The sequence below is a fragment of the Squalius cephalus genome, assembly GCF_949319135.1.
Source record: "Squalius cephalus genome assembly, chromosome: 11".
Taxonomy (NCBI): Eukaryota; Metazoa; Chordata; class Actinopteri; order Cypriniformes; family Leuciscidae; genus Squalius; species Squalius cephalus.
The window spans coordinates 18,171,094-18,194,177 of NC_137132.1; the positions used below are offsets into that span (position 1 = coordinate 18,171,094).

The 23,084-nt window shown below is 36.3% G+C and overlaps 1 protein-coding gene across 1 annotated transcript in view; it reads right to left on the reverse strand.

Annotated features, from left to right (window-relative positions):
• Positions 1-6,530: 6,530 nt before the first annotated feature.
• rpa1 (replication protein A1) overlaps positions 6,531-23,084 on the reverse strand; it is a 50,054-nt gene continuing 33,500 nt past the window's right edge. Inside the window, exons 14-17 of the mRNA XM_079885972.1 lie at positions 18,853-19,029; positions 18,166-18,273; positions 17,755-17,841; positions 6,531-7,165 (exon numbers count right to left, since the gene is read on the reverse strand). Of these exons, the coding sequence (XP_079742098.1) occupies positions 7,061-7,165; positions 17,755-17,841; positions 18,166-18,273; positions 18,853-19,029 (477 nt within the window). The 3' untranslated portion in view covers positions 6,531-7,060. The remainder of the gene's footprint in view (positions 7,166-17,754; positions 17,842-18,165; positions 18,274-18,852; positions 19,030-23,084) is intronic.

Below are 23,084 nucleotides of genomic sequence, written 5' to 3' on the forward strand. Positions count from 1 at the left end.
TTCTGAGACCTGCCAAGAGCACTTTCGTAGTCTGGGTAATAGCAGAGTGCATCTCCCTCCAAGGAGTCTACGATAATCCTCCTGCAGAAACTTCTTCACTACTCTCTTCTCAGCTGTTATCACTTCAGTGGATTTATAAGACTTTTCATGGTGTTTAGATTTTGTTAAGTGCAGCTGACAAACCGTTTATCTGTTTGGCTTCATCAGGAGATGTCACCGAAGAATACGAACATGAAAGAACAATATAATGACGCAATATAGAGTGCAAAATGCTTAGAGATTCTGCCAAAAATGTTCAAATATAATGTAAAGAAATGTAGACTGATATAGAAGAATAAAAATGTTTTTATTTGTTTATTTATTAATTATATCAAGTAATGCATAATTATTTTTACGTTTTATTTGTTTATATTGAGGTAATGTGCCTTTCTTCACTGTTTTTCCCCTTTGCAATTGAGTTGTCATTATATATGAACTACTGTACACAATCAGAAATTTTCAAATATAAATGTGAAAGGTGGATTAATGTAGAAGAATAAAAAATATGTTTACTTATTTAGTTGTTTTATTTATTGTTTTATATTTTCCTAATGAGGTATTTCAATTGTCATTATATTTGAACAATTTATTGTGCACAATTAAAAAATAAATGCTTTTATCTACACCACGCTTGAATACAAATTAGACCCAGAGAAATACAAACAATGCCAATTTTCCATTTTAAATTATTGTTTGATGTTCATACTAATGCTTATGCATGTTAAGTTCATAGCCTAATGAGTCAATTAAATAAAATATTCCGAAAGCATAATGGTCTTAAGGCAAGACACTACAGGGAAAAACACTGTTTTGTTTTCAAGCATCTGTATATTATGAGATTTTGGGCTTTTCATAAAGTTTTTTTAGACTAGTGGAAAGAAAACATCCAAAATACACTTTTAAGTATATCTTTTATTGCACTTTATCTATTTGCGTCTGCAGATTTCATTTACAGTACATATCTTTAAAGGCTGTTTTCTCAAAATGAGTTTTTTCTCCTGCACTGAGTCAGAAATCTCCACTCCAGTAGCATTTACATACACCAAACTTTACAGTTGTATGCATATCTATATTCTGAAGGTTTTTACAGAGGGGTTTGTTCATATATTTGCCTGGTTTTATACATTTTATTTCTAGAAAATGTGAAAATGTCCAAAAATCCCCTCAGTAAAATCTTTGACTCTAATGTCAACACAATGAAATAAGAATTTTCAACCTGGCTTTATCCAATGTTCAAATATTCGTTCAAGAAATGTATGCAAATTAGTGTATATTTAATTAGATAATGCCTAATTTGCATATTTAAACAGAACATTTCAGAAAACTTGTAATGCAATTTTTTTTTGCAATTATTAATGTTATCAATCAACTGGGGAAGTATGGTGATATCTATTAGTTTATTTATTTGTTTTACCCTATTCACCTGGGGTATCTATCTTGCCTTAATTGTTTCCACAATTGCACTATCTAGTGATTAACAGTAGCCTAGATCACTAAGGCAGTGAATTATTTTGACAATAACCCTTAAATGCATGAATGTTTCACCAATTATTATTATATTCTGGTCTTAAGCGAACCGGATCTATATCTAACACGGATGGATGAGTCTCTACCTGTCACAATAATATAAGTCGAACAAAATAAAGCATATTTTGTTACCTTTTGGAGCTTGGAAGGTTTCAGATTGAGCAGATGTTTTATACCATCATCACTTTCCTCTTATTTCACAGTTCATTCAGCATCTGGCTCATATTCTCCATCTCAAACATATTCTCAAAACTTATTTTCAACGTCTTCACCTAGATCCACCATCAAGTAACAGTGACATTAACATCTGACTATGTTCAGTACTTGCTCTGCACTAAATCGCTGAGCCATTTCAAGTTTTGCTGATGATACTTCCTCTTCTTTTGTTTTCTGCCTTCGGTAACTATGAGTGAAACATCACTTCATTGTGTATCGCCTTGTGGAATAAAGGTGAATTGCACTTATTCAGTCATTGTGCAGAAAAAAATATCTTTACACTGGAGATGAGTCTGTCTGCGGACTGAAAGAGAGGGGCAGGAAGTGGGCGTAACTTGAAGGGGGTGTAACTTGAAGTTGTCCAAATCACACGATATGTCGAACTCAAAACGAGATGTTGTCGGCAAGATGCCAGCTTGTATAGAGACAACAGTAATAATATTTTCCCGAGATAACAGTGTAAATCGAAGTGTGTAAGTCATATCGCCGCTTTTTACATTGCAGCGAGGGCAGAGCAAAGCGTTTGGAACGCCCTGGAGTGGTCACTTTCCATTATTAAAATGTAAATGCATGGGTAAGATGTCACCTAATACTGTAGATGTAAATGCATAGATGTTGCCAAATTTATTGTTTTCTATACCAGTTTACGACTGTTTTCTCTTTATTTTTTTGTGCAGCTGTGGTGCTTTAGAGTTACGATTCCTCATTTCTCCTTTAACCCTCATTGTGTTGCCTTTCAATTAAAAGATTTTGTTATGGGTGTGCTTGTTGTTCATTTGTCTCAAAAGTATCATAAGATTTGTTTGTCATTGGTCCATTTAGCTGTTCATTAGTGCTGTTGATATCAGTCAAAATGTTTAATCATCAGCAAATCAGGCATACAATAAGACATTAAAAGTTATTATTAATTTATTTGTTATATTATTTATTTAACAAAAAAAATATATATATATAAAAAAAAAAAGAAAGAAAGAAATAAAGCCCAATTCCAAAAGGATATATTAGTGCTTACTCCACACTTTAGCTGAGGTTGGATGAATAATTGATAAAACAATACATTGCAATATGGTTTATTTCAATACATTATCAGTATCCTGGCACTAATGCAGATTGCAGCTTGCTTTACTGTATACCAAAACAAGAATTTCAGTTCTTGAACAGCTAAGAGTCAGTTTAATCAACTTTTTTAAAATTTTTACAAAAAATGAATGGGAAAATGGGCATTTAGAATTTTATCATTTTGTTTCTTGTTATATTGTTTATAATTAATTGATTGAGGAATAATAAGGTTGATGTCAAACTTAAAAAAAAAAAAAAAATGAGGGGGGGGGGGGGGTTTAGTGAATGACATCCAGGGTCACTAAAGACCTGAGGGTAAGCGTTTAAGGGTTAAAGCAGTATGTGTGAACCATAGGAATATAAACACAACTGGGAATTGAATCCTTAAATTGTAATGTGAAGAAACACAAGCTCAGTACCACTTTACCAGTACAAAGTTATTGGATTTGAATGGAATATACAGACTTCAGATGGAAATATTCATAATATTGACTAAAGCGAGTTCAATATCACATTAAAAAAAAAGAGAAATTAAGCCATATTTTAATGCTGTTCTTAATAGCCAGGGGCAAACTTAGAGGCGCAGACTTGCACCGTGTGCGCCCGCCTCCATCCCAAGCCTGGACTTGCCCTGAGGCTTAAACAAAATACATATCACTCATTATGTCTCTATAACTCACGAAAACTAAGTTGCATTAATACGAAGCATTAAGTGATGCTATGGATGCAGTTTTCACTCAAATGTCTTTAAATAGTGCGCAAGTCGCCGTGACACTTGCTACTCTCCTTGCGCAGATTGTTACGCGTGAATAACAGGAATGAATATGAGCGGGCCTTAGTATTCACAAACAGATTTGTCAACTAAACCTTAAGAACAGGAATAATACCACTAAAAACCACAAATCACAGCAGGCTGGTGAAGGATGTGCCAAGGTGAGGTGACGAAGAAAAAAAAGAAGGATAAAAGGAAAACAGGCTGTATGGCCTTCACGTAGGATACAACACAGTACCTCTGATGTTAACAGTGTGCCAGAACGATGTTTATGTTGTGTTGTTTGCTGCTGGGGGATTTCACCAGAGCAGGTTATCATCAGACAGCTATAGACAGAAACAGTTTTAAGGGGCCTTTTTAGAGATGTCTTGTCACCAAATAAGAGATCTTGTATTCATCAGATGTAATGGGAGGAAAAAAACAAGTCCAGAGTACCAGACTTTAAGAGATACACCATGACACACAATCTTTAAACATTAAACTTCCAACAATACAGGTGAATGGCAGCCAAATTTAGAAGGCAACACTTTATAAAGCGGTGTAGAGGAAGCATCAGAGGTGGGACAAAGTCATTGTTATGCAAGTCACAAGTAAGTCTCAAGTCTTTGCCCTCGAGTCCCGAGTCAAGTCGAGTCAAAGATGAGGCAAGTCCCGAGTCGAGTCAAAAGTCAAAGCCAACAAGTCTCAAGTCGAGTCCAAAGTCCTACCATTTTAGTTTCGAGTCATTTCAAGTCCTCTACCACAGAAATAAAATTTATACAAATCATGTATGTCTGTAAGATTTGTATTTATTTAAACCTCTTTTTATACAATGACATTAATTAAATACAGTAAAAAACAGAATTTAATTTTCACAAAAAATGCTTGTATTTCAAGAGAGAGAGAGAGAGAGAGAGAGAGAGAGAGAGAGAGAGAGAAGACAGTTTAAAAGAGACAGGCGTCTATTGGGGACTCGGCTATTATTTGAAGTTTTATGGTACATCCGATAAGGTGCTTAGCATTCGTTCAAAACTTACCTTTCTTTGTGCAACTTCAGGCAACTTCAAATTGCAACTCGTTTTTTGTCGACTACCTCGTAATTTTTATAGCCAAATGAAACTACCTTCGGTTACGGTATCATTTTGCCTACTGGCGCGTTGTTGCTTGTTGCGCTTCATTGGTTGTCTTGCAATGTGCCTGCTTACGCCGTTTCACACATACTCCGTGTGCAGTGCGTAAGCGGTGCGTGTTGCAGTGCGTATGCGGTGGAAGACCAGCACGCGCAATAGTGCTTTCACATATGCTGCGTTTGCAGTGCGTGATCCGCGGCTGTACCACAAATACATAGCCTACTCACTATTTGTATTTCAAATCCAGAAGTTAAGCAACTTTTATTTCTTTTGCATAATTTAAATCTTTATACAATAAATCTCGCAAGTCACAAAGAACTTGTTTTTCCACCTCCACGAATGAGACGAGTGTTCATTATGTTGCCTTGTTGAAATATGTATTTTCCCTTGATTTACCTCGGTCTTAACGTCTCAGCATTGCGATTCTCTTTGTACACTCTTTAATAGACGTATGCACGTTTAAACACAATTTAAACAACGTAGGCCTGTTATTCAATGCATTACTTCTACTTATATTAAGTTCCTAAAGCAAGTGGTCAAATATTTAACCATGTAGGCTACTTATATAAAAAACAGCCGACTCTCATGCCTTTTCTTTTATATTTAAATTAATACAATAAATCTCGCATGTCACAAGGAACATGTTTTTCCACCTCCACGAATGAGAGTGTCGTTCATTATGTCGCCTTGTTGAGGTAAATTGTAGTTTTCCTTGCTTTCCCTGGTCTTAAAGTGAAAATAGTATTTAATTAAATACATTTATGGTGAGATTACTACATTTTATTTAATTAATCGCATTTATGGTGAAATTACTACATTTTTAGGTCAATCTGTGTTCATTTTGACCACGAAACATGCGCTGTCACTTTAATTCAGCGTTTGCAGCACAGAAGAAATAGACTTGGTGCGGAAACGATCGCGGCACTGCTGTATACGCACCGTACCTGGAACGGATCGACGGACTTCAACCGCGTGCAGTGTGAAAGCTCTAACCTGTTAACATGGGTACGGAATAAAATACGCACCGCTGGCGCATACGCACTGCAAACGGAGTATGTGTGAAACGGGCGTTAGATGCTGTCGAATCAAAACAACGTGGGACTACAGTGATTGGATGTCGTGCAGGCAGCGCGCGCGCTCTCTGCATGCATACAGGTGGTGCACATTTTTTTCACAGATGCAGATAAACTGAGAGCGGCGCGGCCGTGTGGACATTTTTTTCCCCAGTTTTCATGGGAAGTAGCAAGTCTTCTCGAGTCAAAAGGCGCAAGTCCAAGTGAAGTCACGAGTCATTGATGTTAAAGTCCAAGTCGAGTTGCAAGTCTTTGTACATTTTGTCGAGTCGAGTCTGAAGTCATCAAATTCATGACTCGAGTCTGACTCCAGTCCAAGTCACATGACTCGAGTCCACACCTCTGGGAAGCATTATAGCTTAGAAGGTCTGCATCTTAAACCATAAACTTGAAATGTAACAGTGGCGACTACAAGGTTAAAACAAAACAAAAAATGCATCAAATTGTATAGATTTAACTCATCACCATGATGCCAGGGCGTTGCAATCCAGTAAATAGGGTGTTATGATTCTAAGTAAGTTAAACTTTTTGGTTCTTATATGGCCGTCTCTTCTTTAATCAATAAGTATCACAAGTGCGACACTACTCAAAGTGCATATAATATGGTTTATGTTAATACAGTGTTTGTGCTGTAAAGTCTGTCTCATATATCTTCAAATTTACATTAGTAACAATTTTGGGTGTGTGTGTGTGTTGGGGGGGGGGGGGGGGTAAAATAAAGCCAAAAAAATAGACTCGAGAACACAAATAGCTTTATTACTTGTACAACAGAATTAGCAGAGACATACAGTGTCTCTATATAAATACAGTGTGAGCATTGTAAGCACACGAGTATGAATAGGCTTATCAAGGTTCTGCAGGTTTGGTCCAGGCATTCTTACACAAAAACAGGGTTTGTACTTTCCTCTAGCCAACCTAAGATCACAGCAGCTGACCTCTGAATGTACACTGATCTTTAATTATTCAAACTCCAAGTCCCCTAGAGTCCCGCCTCTACTTTATCACAAACCGCATCAGCATTTAAACTTCAGAGCCTTTTCAATCAGTCAATTCTGGGGGACAACTGCACAAACTAATCTGGTCCTGCAGCATTTTAAAAAAAAATGAAAAGTTTTTTTGTGAAATTAATGGCAGAAATACAAAATGGGGAAAAACAGCAATGGAAAAGAAAAAAAAAAAAAAAATAGTACACAAGATACTGTAAGAAACTCAAAAAAGCCACACAATGGCTGTGGAATTTGTTCTATGTAACTATGGCAGTTCTTCTACTGTGCAGCCATCTTCCTTATGTTGATGATCAGCCGTTTGCTGTATTCCCGGTGGTCCACAGGCTTGGCATCCACCACTGTCACTTTAATGCGAGATTCATCCTATGAAGACAAAACAAAAGGGATTACAATCCATGTCCAACTCCAACTCAATCCCATCCAAGAGTAGTTGTAAGTAGGGATGTCTTGATCGAGTTTTTCAAGCAATTTAAAACTAGCATGTTGAACAATGCGCATCTGAAGTGTCTCAGCTTTAATATATAGGCTTTCTTATCGGTCCGATAACATTAACATTAAAAATGAACATATATCGGCCGATACCGATATGGTGGCCGATATATCGTGCATCCCTAATATTGAGTATCTGCAAATACAGAGTCCCGATCCGATACTTGTATTTTCTTAGTGCTTGTACACTTCAATTATACACAGGGATGTGCAGAGAGTTTCTCAGGGGCAGGGGCTCAAATGTAAAAAAGGGCCATCTATTACTATGGAGTCATTTCAATCTAACAATTATTACTACAGTAATTATATTTAAAGGTCTATATTATATTATTCTATATATTATTCTATATATACATATATACTCACTCTGTAATTGGTAGATGGTAAACATTTTACGATGTAGACATTGTAAACACACTGTGTGGTCACAATTGTGGATATGAGACCACTGATATAAACTTAAAGTAATTTATTTGAACAATAAGCAAAATTGCTAATAGGATTAAAAAAAAGTGGATTTAAAGTTAGAAAGCATGAAGCTCGCGTTGCCAGAATGCCAGTCTGTCAGCCAATGGCTGCACAACACCTGCATGACAGCTGGCGTAAATTAAATGATCTGGCTTAATATAGCCGAAACGGCTCAGTTAAATAAATGCTTAATCGGCCCCGATACCAATCATTGAGATTGGCTCGGGACATCCCTAGTTGTAAGCTCTCTCAAGGGAGCAAATGTTTTCAGTCTGAATATGATTTATGAAGCAAGTAGAAAAAGCTGAGATTTACCTGTAAATAGACTACACTTTTGCAAGAATGATGAGCATCTCCTAACAACCCCTGTGGAAATTCCTATCACCATTTGTTTAACCTAAAAACCTATTTAGCCACAACTGCAGGCATTAAACATCTTTAAATGCGATATTGGCTCAGAGACAGAGAGGGCAGACTAAAAGCAAATCTGCCATATATTAATAAGCTTTAATAAACTAGTTCTCATTAAAACCCATAGGATACAAATTAAAACCAATAGGATACAAAAATAATCAAATTACATGAACCTGAATAAGAAGCATTTAAAAGATGTTGTTGTTTTGGCATTGCAGAACTAGGGTTAGCACAAGCTTTATTGCTGAAAGCAGATGATGGGCAAAAATACAATCCACTGCCTGTATTTTAGCAATCTGAAAGTAGTCAATTGTAGATTTAAACTTCCTTCTTGAGTCCTTGATTACATGAAACCCAACCAACGATATTAGGGCTGGGTATTTGCAAGGGCCTCACAATTCGATACATATCGCGATACATGTGTCACAATGTATTGCGATACGATACATATTATAAATACTTTTTTTTTTTTATATAAAAAAAATGTCAAAAAATAACAGAGCTGAAAATACAACTTGCTGTGTACCACCTGAGGTATTCTGGTATGTGTATCACATTATATTTATAACTCAGCAGGAAAATAAAAACTTCCATTCCAATTTATTAGCAAAGCTATTTGCATTGCACAGTGTCACTGCACAGTGAACACACGGAAATGTATGAAGTGCATAATGTGTCACTGAACACTTAACTAAAAATGTGGATGCCACAATATTTGTAAAACTGAAGTAGTATGTTGTAAATACATTAAGTGCATTAAGTAAACATTCATAAAACTGAAATAGTCAGTATGCTTAATATTCAACAATATTATTGATCTGCCTGCATTGACACCATTGTATGAGAACTGAGCTGACATCACGGTTTTCTCCAGAGCTGCTGTATAGATAAATTAACTAAATTAATAACAAATTATTTTTATAACCTAAATGAATCAAGTACTTCAAGAGCTAACATTACTGTAAAGCCTAAACAAATGTTTCATTATTTTCTGCAAGCTGGAGGCGCTCTTATATCGCCATGCTCGCTGAAGACTGGATCCAGAGGCAGGAAAATACTAAATACTTCTTTGGGGTCATGTGGGTTCACTGGTTTCATTTACTAATTCCATAATAATAACAAGAAGAATTATCATCATCATCATCATCATCATCATCATCATCATCATCATCATCATCATCATCATCATCCACCCCACACAAGAGTAATTTTTATATAATTTTTTGGTAACAATTTACAATAAGTGTCATTAGTTAACATTAGTTAATGTATTGCGTAACATTAACTAACCATGAGCAATACATTTGTTACTGTATTTGTTAATCTTTGTTAACATTAGTTAATAAAAATACAGCTGTTCATTGTTAGTTCACAGTGCATTAACTAATGTTGACAAGATTAGTAGTAAAGATTTAGTAGTAAATATTGAAATTAACAAAGATTAACAAAGGCTGTATACATGCAGTTAACTAACGTTAACAAACGAACCTTATTAGGCCATCCTTAAAAATATCTTGGTTTGCCGTAACAGAAAAAAAAAGAAAAAAAAGGTCGGTTGGTCGGTCTATTTTTTTTTTTCCGAGATTCGATGTAAAAAAAAAAATGTACAATTTTGGTCAAATTTGCATATCGGGACTTCACTGACAGTTTTCCAGAACTTCGTGCTATATATATATATTAAATAACAATTAGAAAACCTGTATAAACTGAACACCAAAGAATAATATTATAGCGGTAATATTATAGGCCTATTCATGTAACGGGAGCGCTGCCAATAACGCACCTAAGCTGTCAGAATTGGGAAAAGTGATGATTATTAGTATGTCAAATATATCAAGGAGACATTTCAATTGTTTATTAATAAACAAGTGTTTTCTGTGTCAAAGATGAAGTTGACGATGCTGACGCGATCTTCGCAGTAGCCTAGTGAACGCGCCAGAGAGAAATGCACATTTCATTACATAAGCAGAGAGCAGTCTGTTTTCTTTCGTTTTGAATTGTTTTGTTTAAAAGTGTACATTTCATGCTTTTTTATATATAGGCCTATATATATGTCTCAGGTCTGTGAGGCAAGTAGCTTATACGCTGAGTTTCGGTTCATTTAAGAGACCAGCTCCAGTTCACGCGCCGGCGACTCCGTGTCCTGATTATATTGCCTTATTTAGCCTACCTCTTATTTATTAAATACATGAAATTGGTTGATGAAACATTGATCAAAATTAAGATACAATTAATACAAAACGAAATTCACTTTAAAGACAGACTTTCTACAAAAACAAACTTAATGAAGTGGTTAAAATCATGTCTGCCTACTCCATTTGTCTTCCGATATTTTCGGGATCATATCTTATTCATGCTATTCACTTTTCATATAATCAACATGAAATTTAAAAAATGAATATTATTTTATTTAAACATGAATATGAAACTAAATCGTTTTTTAATGACTGTGGGCTACAACACAGGCCTATTAGACAGTAGCCTACAGAGAAATTTACTGTCGGAGCGTTGCCGGTGAGCATGTGGGGGGAGAGATACAATTTTCGATCAATCATCGAATTTTATTTTGCTTGATATGCCCATTCTTAATATTTGGTGTTTTAAATGCCTGTTTGAGATCTCTGTGAAGTTTTAATTGCCGCTTTCAGAGCGGTCACGTCCGTAACATTGTTTCTTCCTCATAAATGCGAACACGAAAAATAAAATAAAATGAATAGGCTATAAATTATGTTCTGTGGAGAGCCAATCCCTCTTCATCCGGTGGGTATAATAGCCTACTTTTGGTTTGCGCAGTGTAATTCATAGAATTAGCCTACTAAAACATATTTTTCGTGGATCTGAGTGTCGCGATTTCGCTTTCATTTCGCATAGGCCTACAGCCTACACAGCCCTTATAATCATAGATGACGCCACGGGTTTTTATTTAAAAGAAAGAGCGTAGCCTACGTTTGTAACCTATATGTAGGCCTATTTATTCACAATAAAATATAATTAATATAATTTTATTGCATTTGTATTAGTTGTTTGAAGAGTAAAAAAAAATCGGTCGGTCTTAACGCAAGTTTACAATCGGCAAGTCGGTCGGACTAAAAGGGAAAATAAATAAATAATTGGGTCGGACCTAAATTGACTGGGTCGGTCGGGTTACGGCAAACAAGAATATTTTTACGGATGGCCTTATATGCATACACATTGATATTGATTAATAATTTCCACTAATTTTCCAGGTTTGATAGTTCAATCCAGGTTTTTAATACTCCAAACAAACTCATGTCTGTATCTGGAGAAACTCCTAAATCGGATAAAATCCATATTTTTTATACACCCAAGTTAAAGGTGACCTTCACAAGTGCTGACTTTGGCCTTGTATTCTGATTTTATTACCTGAACATGCAATTTTACGATCTCCAGCAATGTGATGGCTGGAAATTTGGATACTGATACAGCATTTCAGACGCATACTAATTTCCCTGCAGAATAATAAATCACATTACACAAAGACCGACTGCAGCTCTGCTATATGTCTAACTCGATTAAAGAAATAAGCTAGCCAATTTAAGGCTATACATTATATGTAGCGAATATGGAATGTTAAAATTAAGTTGCTTTGAAATTTGAAAAGTAACATGAATATCAACCCAGATTAATCGGAAGGAAAAAAAGGTGATGGAAAGAAAAATAGCCCTGAGATGTTCTTTGCATTGGGTTTTGTGACCAGGTGTGTTTGAGGAAGGCAAATGAAGTAGGTGGGGGTTTTGGCTTCAGGTTCACAGAAACAACACAAACATCCTTAATATTCACAGCTAATCTATCGATGGAGTTCTTACACAAATCTCGTGTAGCACGTCATGCGGAGAAAGAACAAGGCACGGAGCAATTTTCATCAGCAGTGCTGTGATGGACAGGATGGCAGAGATGCTGTGTCAATTTCCATAAATCTCAATCACATCAAAGGTGCGAAAAACATGGTGATATACACATTTTGTTGAACTTCAAAAAGATTCCTTCCACCCTGATCACTCTGCAATTTTAGCAAATATTTTGGCTTGAAAAATAACAACAATGAAAATAGAAAGAGATACATCATGGGTCTTCAAAAATTTTCAGGCCAAGGACCCCATTGGTGAAGAGAGATGGAGCAGTTTGTAACAGTATGCACCAATATGAACATTTTGGCCGATACCAAAAATTATTTATATTTGAAAGCCGATATCCGATATATTGGCTGATAAATCTAAATTTTGATATAATTTTTTGAGAGCCTGATAACAAAAACAAAAGGCTTACCATTAAAAGCCATGTCCCGAGCACTTCAATAAATTAAACATACAATACAGTTGCCTAGTTTGAACCAGTGTAAGATTCCTTAACTTAAAAGTAGAAAAAAAAAAAGATTTAATAATAAAAAAATCTATTGCCTTTTTAAAAAATTAAATAATGCCTAAATAATGCAAACACGTGATAGGAAAACACGTATAAAGAATAAAAATGCATTTGCCATGGATAAATAAAATGGAATAGCCTAGGCACGGACAATAATGACAATCATTTAATTAAACCATATTGATGATGAAAATAATATGAGAAAAAAAGTGTTAGTTAATGCATCAATATTTCTTGAAAAAGAAACATCTAAAATTAATATTACTGTTTTAAATAACAGCATTGCTGTTTGAGCTGCGCTGAAGTACTGAAGTGCTGTTGGCGGGTTAATTAACTCAAAACGCATCAGATATTTATAAAACAAACATAAAATATTAAGATACATGCTAGTCAGAAAGTGTAATTCTTGATGTGGATGCACTCTTCCCATAACAACCCACTGTATGCAAACTAAACCCAAATAATTTACGTTGTGATGTTTAAGCTGCATTCGCTGAAGCTAAAGATGGTCATGCTTTACTACCGCATGAATTAACCTTACCAAACGCATCCTATATGAGATCAGATATAATTTATCGTCGCTGTCGGGCAGAATCCTCGCATCTCCAAAACCGTTATTTTTCAGGAAATGAAAAAAACTGCATATTTTTTGAGTTATTAAACATTGTATCGTTAAAGTTGGTATTTTACCTTATATTGCTACCATATACATTTGTGTAGGGCTGTAATCAACCAAAGAAAATCTTGGTCGACTAAAGTCCTGAAATGTTCGACTAAAAATCGACTAAAAATGACGTTAGGGAAAAAAAAACATTAAATTAATTAGCTGCGCACTGTGCGCAGTAGTAGCCTTGTTGTCCGCCTAAATTAATTATAAATAAACATAAAAAACTAGTAGCCTGGCTAACGTCAGACCAAGTCTCATTGAGACTTGGTCTGGGAACTACGTGCGCATTTTCTCGTATTTGAGGCGTGGTTTACGAATGCCCAGAGCCGTTTATTGGGCGCTATGAATGTCTATCAAATGCGCCTGTACGTAGCTCATAGCCAATCGCTTCAATTATACCAGATGACGTATGTAGAGTGACAGAAATTCGACGAGGAAAAAGACGATGGGTCAAAGATTTATTTGTACACGATGGCGTTTAGCGAATATTACCGTTTGTGAAAGATAAACATGAGGGTAGAAGGTAACGTCGAGTCTGATATAAACAAACTGCTTCGGTGTCGTCATCATCTTGCTGATCCCTCCCCGTTCTGTGATTGGTTCCCTTTTTCAGGGGAAAATTTGTCCCATGGTGTCCAGACTGCCTAGCAGCGTGAATAGAATCGCGCTGCGAGCAAGGCAGTATGGGGAAACCCAGGCTAAAAAACTAGTAGGCTGTTTGCAGTATATTAAATCGTTTTTGACCTTATTATTTTGCACTGAAATGAGTCTGACACACGAGTCTGTCGGCTCTGCAGCGTTGCATCACGTGCATCTGTGCGCAATATCATGATTTCCGAAAATAGTACTATGTTGTCAACTAGTGATATCATCACAAGAACTTTTGAGGAATATGCAACATAATGTAGACAATTGTTTTTGTCATATGTATTATAATAACTGACAGACACTATCATTTCAACCGCGCTGTGCAGCTCGCACAGAGCGAGGCTGAACATAGGAGCTCAGCTTCGCGGCTGAGACACGAATAGACTATAAACTTAAAGCTTTTACTCTTAAACACAAAAGGCACGTCCACTATAATAAAAAAAGAATGTTTATTAAACAAACCAGATCAAGTAATAATATTCAGCAACAGCAAACCTTCTAGTAGCCTACTTTCTTCAATCTGTCTCTCTTCTCCAGTGGATTGGGCTAATCCAAAAGAAGTGAAAACAAGGGGGGTGTTCTGAAGACAGACTGTTACCTGTGAAACAGGGATGCTCTGAAAACACCCCCATTAGTAATTAGTGCTTTCCACCTGATGAAATGAACGCGGCAAAACCATAGACTGTAAAAAAATAGGTAAAAACTGATAAAATGAACGCGGCAAAACTAATGAAATGAACGCGGCAAAAAATCGACCAATCGGAATTTTGGTCGAGCAAGAACATATCGACCAAATAATCGACTAATCGACTGGGAGATTACAGCCCTACTGTTGTGTACCAACATTAACACAACATTTCCCCAAAATTATGTTTAATCGGAGATACAAGATTTATGACTTGGGAGCAGGGTTACGCTGTCATTGATAAGAATGGTACGGACAAAAACGTCGCTGCTGCCAGCAGTGTTCATCAAAGTCTGCGGTCGCGTTGAGTCTTTTGACAAGAGACACGGCTTTAAGAGTTAATCAAAGCTAATGATTGTGGTTACATACATCTTCCTAAACTCTATTTTAAACGTTTAAGAGCTATGAGTGATGCAATAAAACGATAAACCGACTAGGCTGTCTAATAGGCGGAAATTAATCTGCACGCAAACAAAGTCTGCGGTCACGTTGAGTCTTTTGACAACAGAAAAGGCTTCAATAGTTAACCAAAGCTAATGACTGTGGTTACATACATCTTCCTAAACTCCATTTTAAAGGTTTAAGAGCTATAAGTGATGCAAAACAAAAAACGATGAGCTGACTAGGCTGTCTAATAGGCGGAAATTAGCCTAATCTGCACGCAAACTTACCTTCGTGGCTCACAAGCTTCATTCTGCACCGAAGCATTACAGCTATCGATTTTTAACAAAACAGGCCTACTCAAATGTATGTAACCTAACTATTTTCACTCGTTACGGTCTAGAGTTATCCAAAGATAGGCTTACTTGGCGCCAGTAGACAGCCCTTTTTTCTCCCATAAATAAAAACCTTGCTACTTGGGGTATTTTACATGCACAGTGCCAACTTTGAGTCAGTAAAATAATAATAAAAACAATAATTTAATGGTGGTATCCAAAACATTTAATTCAATTCAAGTATTATATAAGATACATTTTAAAACTTCAATGCACATGTATAATAAGCCTAGTAATAATAAGCCTAGTAATAAGTAGATATTAAAAATGCATCAATAACATATAGTTTAACACAGATAAAATCATAGTTAAGGCTTGCTTTACGTTTTGCTCGACGAGGATTTCTTAATCTTTGCGACTTTCAATCTTGAGACAAAATGCCGCAGAGGTGAAGAAGAGGTGGAGTTAATAGACTTCTCAGACAGTTGAAGTGTCCAATGGAGTTAAGAGATTTGCTCTCAAGCTATTTTCAACACTTTAGATTGGTTAATAATTTGTAAAAATAACAGACCCACGTGGGGACTGACCAATAGCATCGATTTGTGAAAAAATATGAAATTGACAAAATTTGGACATAGGAGGTTTTCCGCCCGACAGCAACGTTATGTAACTTACATGGCAGACTTGTGCTGCAGGTGTTGCACTTAACTGTATTATCCTTTTCAGAGTGATTCCAATAATATTTTAAGCAATTCAAAACCAGAACAGTGCGTATCTGAAGTGAATCAGCTGAAGAAAATAATCCATTATTTATCAGTTTAATATATCGTCCTAGTTTTCTTATAGGGTTGTTAACATTAAAGGGATACTTCACCTCTGGGAAGATGAATGTGTATTTAAAATAGGTCATTTAAGTAGAAGTAATGTGAAGAAATTTTTTAATTTGGAGCTTTCTAGACTGAGAAAAGCCAGAAAATGTATTTTTGGCTTATGTGGATGAAAGACAACAACTCCCAGAATGCACTTGCTTCGCTGTCTCAGGAGGCCACGCCTACCGGTAAGAGTGCGCAGTTTAAAACAACAAAGCTAGCCTACGTGATGAGTTTGCGAGGGATTTAGAGATCGCCCAAAATGTCCGGGATTCGGCTTTTGCGTTCTACAGTGGCCATTCATCATGCTTACTGTGGCGAGCAGGACGAGGCTGACGGCCGCGGGAGAACAGCGCGAGGGCGGTGGCATGATTACTGAGACGCGCCGGGTCTCGCATATCTCACGGAGGAGCGGGAATTTTTCTTAGCAATGGTAAAACGCACATCAACCGATCACTTGTTTAGCGTTCATGTAAACACTACATTCATATTCACCGATCGGAATGAATTCAGCTAGATTGAAACAAAAGGTGTGCATGTAAACAAGGAATAGCGACCGCAGAAAGCAAAAGCTGAATCCCGGACATTTTGAACGATCGGGCCGGACAAGCCGGACAAGTCCGGGAAAAGGAGGATGGTTACTTACTCAGCTTTCTCCTACTATTCAGCTTTCTCCACAGAACAAGAGCCTGCTAGCTTAGCTTCCAAAGAAAGACGGCTGACACTGTGTGCATTCTGTGAGTGAGATCCCGCCCTCTATGGGCGGGCTGAAAACATGCGGAACAACGCCATCTACTGGCTGTAGTCTTTAGCCTCTGGACAGAAAATCCTCCGATGACGCAAAATGACGATTTTTGCGTCATCGGAGGATTTTTTCCAGACAAAAAATACATAAATCTCTTGTCTCAGGGGGATATGAGGGTGGAAAGCATGGTAATTCGAAAATACTACAGGTTTTCTACTAATACAAAGCTTAATGCTAAATCCTGAAGTAACCCTTTAAAAATGAACATGTATTGGCCAATACCCATATGGTGGCCGATCTATTGTGCATCCCTAAATAACATGCATATATTTACGTGCATTACTTTTCGAAAGTTTTAAAAGAAGTCTCTTATGCTCACCAAGGCATTCATTTGATTAGAAATATAGTAGTATTTTGTCAAATAAAACTTTTTATATTTTAATGCAAGTCCTTCAGAAATCATTTTAATATGCAGATTTGGTGTAATAGAAACAATTCTTATTATCAATGTTTTTCCAGGATTCTCTGAATACAAAGTTTTTCTTAAAAAAAAACTACTTTGTTTTTCAAAAAAAAAGAAACAGGCTAAAAAATAGAAATCTTTTCCAAAACATTATGAAAGTACGGTACTACTGTCACTGAATGCGTCTTTTCTATATACAATGATGACTTCATATTGAAATAGTTATATTTATTTTTACTTAATACATTTTAAAGCTTGAGGGAAAATGAAATGTGACAACTTTTTTGGTTATTTTTTTCCTTAAAATATTAGTATTAGGTCAAACTGTAATTAGCCAACACCCAGCTGTACCTATATAGACCACATGCTCAAGGCCCCTGAGATGTTTTTATCAGCTAAACTTACATTGTAGGTCTCCAGCTTCACTCGGTTCCGGAAGACAAAAGTATTGAAGTTTGCATGTTGAAAGACCTCGTCAAATGCAGCTTCGTTCTGTAAAAGCAAGGCAAGACAATATTACAAGAGGCTTATAAACATAACATTTTAAAAGAACAATTTTTGTCTCTAATATAGAGCACTCTATGAGAGATTGGATAAACCTCTCAGAGTAAGATCTCGTTAAAAATCCCTGGGCTTGAATGCCTATCCTAAACGCACCACAAAAAGAACTCCAAATTGATACAGAATGTGGTGCTCTTCAGTGTCTCAAGGCCAATCCTCAAGGCCAAACTTTCATATACCACACGGATGGAAACCATGGGAAGGAAAAAATAAATAAAAATAAGAGTGAGAAGCAGGCAGAAAGAAGAAACTCACCGAGTCCTTGAGTTGGCCAAGATAACTTGAGTTTTGGCCCAGAAGGGTCTCAGCACTTTCCTGAAAGCAAGTCACCCATTGGTTGTCTCCAAAATCAGCGACATTGGCCTGACAAAGAATGAGAGGACAATTAATAAAAAGCACAAAAGAATGAATTCACGCCTAATTCCTTAGAAAGTCATTCAACAACAAATCAGTAGATTTGGCAGTGAGATTCAGAAAAGTGAGACAGGCCCTTAACATCAGATAAGGGCAACAACAACAGAAAATTGACTTTTCAACATGTCTGATGCTGGAACCAAATAGAGTTTAAATGGAGTTATGACATTAAAATTCTATTTTTAAAACATTTTTGGCTGCAGACCAGTAGTAAGGATTTATTTATTTGCCCATTCCTGCCCTGTCCCAGAATTCAAGATGCAGCTTTAAATACAAAAAGGAGCAATTAACAAAACACTCTGAGCTGATTAACAGCAAAACAGAAATAAAGTTGGCTCAAATGAGCGATGCATTTAGAGCAGGAAAATAGCAAACTCTGCTACCATTCATTTCAGAAATTACTATTTTCAGCTAGCATAAAGAGGATGGCAGAGAGATTTATTTTATAGGAAAACCAGAGAATACTGACTGGAGGAACTCCATGTATTTTCTCAGAAGGGGCAAAAGAGCCAAGGGCAAGTCCCTTACCGAGAGCATGAGGCGATATTTGAAGTCTGGAAACTCTTTGTCGCATTTCTCACAGCGGTACATGCCATTCTGCTGGTCCACCACCTTCTTGTTGCAGTCTTTACTGGGACAGGCCTGATACAAGCAGTTCTCTTTTCGGATGTAGACTATGGTGGCGATGCAAGAGAAATAATCAGCCTGGGAAAAGACAGTAGACATCACAATTTAAGTTCAGGGTTCTTGCATGTTTCAGTAAGTCAAATTTAAAACCTTTTTAAGACATTTTAAGACCATAAAGATTGAAATTTAAGACCTACATCTTAAAAAAAGCATTGCCAAAAAGATATTCAAATCAAAGAACTCAGGAATTGAAAAAGCATTAATTTAATTTACAGATAAAGCAATCACATTAGTGACCTTCCACACCCAACAACGTGTCAAAGAAAAAAATTGAAATTTTTTTATAGAAAATTGTACTTTGCATATTATACTGTAAAAAAAACACAATTAGTTGATTTTAGTTGATCATAACTAGAGATGAAATGGCATGAACATTTCATTTCATGATTATAGTGACAAAAATAATCACGGTTATCACAGAATCCTGTTCAGAAAGTACTAATACAACACAATGAAATCAATTCACCAATTTTATGCCGAAAACCAGCAAATAACAAATAAAATTAGCATCAATATGCACTTTTTGTTTACATAAACATTAAAATAATACCATTAAAAATGATAGCCAGATTTTAAAAGTGTCTTGCAACATGTTATATACAAACATGTACAAGTTCAAATAAAGTTTTGACAAAGAAGGTTTTTATAAAAAAGAATGAGTCAAAAAAGATAAATTACTGACATTTACAATGCACTTTAGCTTATCTTTTATTATTAATAATAAAATTCGGTCCGATTTTCTCGTGGCGTCTGTTGTTGCTATGAAACCATGCCACAATGACAAAGAAGTTTTAGTGGCTAATGGATTTCCACCACCGAAAAACGTTTGCTGTAGCTCTGCTACAAGATTTATTTACGGAGAAGAGAAAACACCCGTAGTGTTTGGGTGCACCCCCATCCTTCCTGTTGACTGAGCTTTCAATGTTGTTACGGAAAGGGCGAAGCTGATTGGTTGGTTCTTGTCACATGACCTGCGGTGCGTTTGCGGCATTCTGAAGAGTTGAGATTTTTTTAATCTCGCTGCGCCTGGAAAAAACGAGTACGTCGCTTCAATTATGAGCGTGCTTACCACGTGCCTACATTTGAACGAACTTGAGCGCGCAAAAGACGCGATATGTGAATAATGTTGGCAAGCTACCTCAAATCAGGCCACGAGCTACTGGTAGCTCGCGAGCGATGTGTAGGAGAACCCTGCTCTAGAGCTCTGCTTTGTAGGCCACGACTCGATACTGTTTTGCTACTTTGTAATAACTTTCTACGGCCAGCGTTTCGGGAAAAGAATGAGGGTAAACCTTTTTTAGACCTGAATAAATGAAATTTAAGACCGCGAATGAAAATCTGGCCGTTTTTAAAGACGTTTTAAGGCCTTAAATTTAAAGTTCAGAATTTTAGACTTTAAGAACCCGCGGGAACCCTGAAGTTTATAGGAATTCTTTTTTTAAAGAACTGTAAAAGGAGACATTAGTACTGTTTCTGCAACGAAGCTGATTCTATTAAACACAGTAGCAATTTATTACTATTTTGCACATAACAAATAGTAAAGACAGAGAAGGTATGTCTAAAACGTTTGACTGGTAATGTATTAAATCTTTACAGTTTTAGTGATATATGCAGGACTTGCATAACATGATATATAGAGTTTAAAAAAGAAAAACAAAATGCAACCTAGTTGCAAAATGGGCCAAGTAGAAAGGCATATAAAAACACTAGTTACATTAATATATAGACTTTTAAAAGTGGGATATGTAAAGCAGAGCATAATGCATAAACATAAAAAGGGCTTCTGAACAGGACTGGAGGCAGAAAGAAAAGAGCAGCCGTAGAGCACCTGGAGGGGAGGTCAAAGGCTCTGCGCTAAATGTATGCAGAAGAGACAATACGAGGACAGGAAGTTCAGAGCCATTGGGGCTGGAGATGAAATTGGAGAAAGCAATACTAGGAATTATTTTGTGCAGTTGGCAATTTCACTGAATATGGTACACTTTGGTGTCCCAATGACTTTTCTGAAAGCCTTAGAGGCAAAAAAACACCATGTTTTTGTTGTGACAACTATTAGATGAGCCAAATAAACTATTATCTAACAAAAATAACAGCATAAGAGTTTTGCATGAGGCGTTTTCAAACATTTAGTCATTGTAAGAAAAAAATTAAAATACTTGCTCTCTTTAATATTTGGGAAATATGTTTATCAACAACTACAAACCAACATTTGGTCCTAAACATGATAACCCCCTACTGATAGCTTAACGGGTAAAAAGGTTAGAAAATTTGTACACCGAAAATAAAATCGCCATTTTAGGCCCTATTCTGTAGCCTTTTCATGGAAAGTACCTCATCTAGCACAGTAGATGGAGGTTGAGAAGAGAAAGGAGGTGAAACTAAAAGTCTTAAAGAATCAGCTAAGGGCATCTTACTATTTTATACACATCGCACATTAAGAAAAATAGATGGAGAACAGGCACAGGAGACTGCGGATTACAAGGTGAAAAAGGGGTCAGCGTCTGGACCCGAGCATGACTCTGCTCGTCACAAGGCTCTGGAGAAACACATTAAATCAATTTTCCTACACACACAGCACCCATGTTTAGCCTGGTGACAATGGTGCTGATGAGAGCATTAAGATAAAATCCCCCTGCAATGACCTACAAAGAGCTCAAGAAACATTGCTCAGAAACCCATGTCTTGATTCATATTTCTGCAGTAAAACTGACTCTTTAATGAAATGCAAAAAAAGGGCACTTTGCCTTTCAGCTCGCAGTGGATTTATCATCTCTCTTTAGACCATAATCTATACAGAGCCTCTGGCAAAGTCTTAACCCCATATTTTCTAAGGAAATGGGATACAAAAGCAACAACAAATGGCAAAAACGTGTTACTACTGTAATTGATTTCTCTTCTAACAGGTTTAAAGCTGACCACCCAGTTGTTTCGCTTTGAGAATTCAACCCCAATTAACTTCTCAAAGGGCTAGAATTGATATTCCATGTCACGTCAAATAAATAAAAAGCCTCTCAGAAAATGTGAACGACAAAGGCAGAAAGCATAGAGAAAAAAAGGCTTGAAATTCAATAAGTGAAATATCATCGTAAATTACTGTCATGTCACTTAGTGACAAAAAAAAATACCTCAAACATTTCTGCCTCTCTGAAATACAATAATTAATCCACTAAATTCCTATGTAATTATTGTCACATTTGTTTGGTAGATGAATGGGTCCTCACAGAGGGTGCAGAGAAGAACATTATTTCTAGTTTGCTGTCAATGTGGCTGACAATTTCACTTATTTTATACAAGATAGAGTTACTGTTTGTGAAGTCAGAGCAAAAAGAAATTTGTTTCATCTATCAGCATAGAAGGAAAAATGCATATGTACCATTAACTGAATCAAACATCGTGAACACCTCTTGCTTCCTATATTTTTTTTTCAAAAATGCACTATTTTCAGTAAGAACCTGTTTTAAAGCTGCAGCCCACAACTTTTTTTGTGTTCAAAATGTACAAAATTTATAAAAGCGAGTACATCATGAATCCATTTTCCAAACAGTGTTTTTTGTCTTATCCTGAGTCACTACGGTACACTAATAATAAGTGTTTATATTCTGACTTTATGTTTTAGACTGGTACAGGTAGTACCAAAGTGGAGTAGCCCAGTACCTGCATGACTCATCATAGACATAAACAGAGAGAAGTAACTCCGGCTACAATGTTTTTCCGCAAGACGCATGCAGCTCTGTTTATTTACCGCTAGAGCGACAAAAGTTACGGACTGCAGCTTTAAATTGCCAATGTGATTTCAATACCTTTTAAACATTTTATTTTCACGATTTTTCCTGATTTTAGTTGATACTGGAAAATAACGAAAAGGACAATATCTTCATAAAGATTTCTCAAAGTACAATTCTTTGCTGATATGAGAAATATTTTAAAAATTAATACGAAATAACCATGACTTCTCCAGGACTGGAAATCTATTTTAAAATTCTTTTCAAATAACTTGCATTATGGCAGCATGGGACAGAAAACTAGGACAAACTTTTTTCGAGGAATGTAGTTAATTACAAAGAAATGGCTGT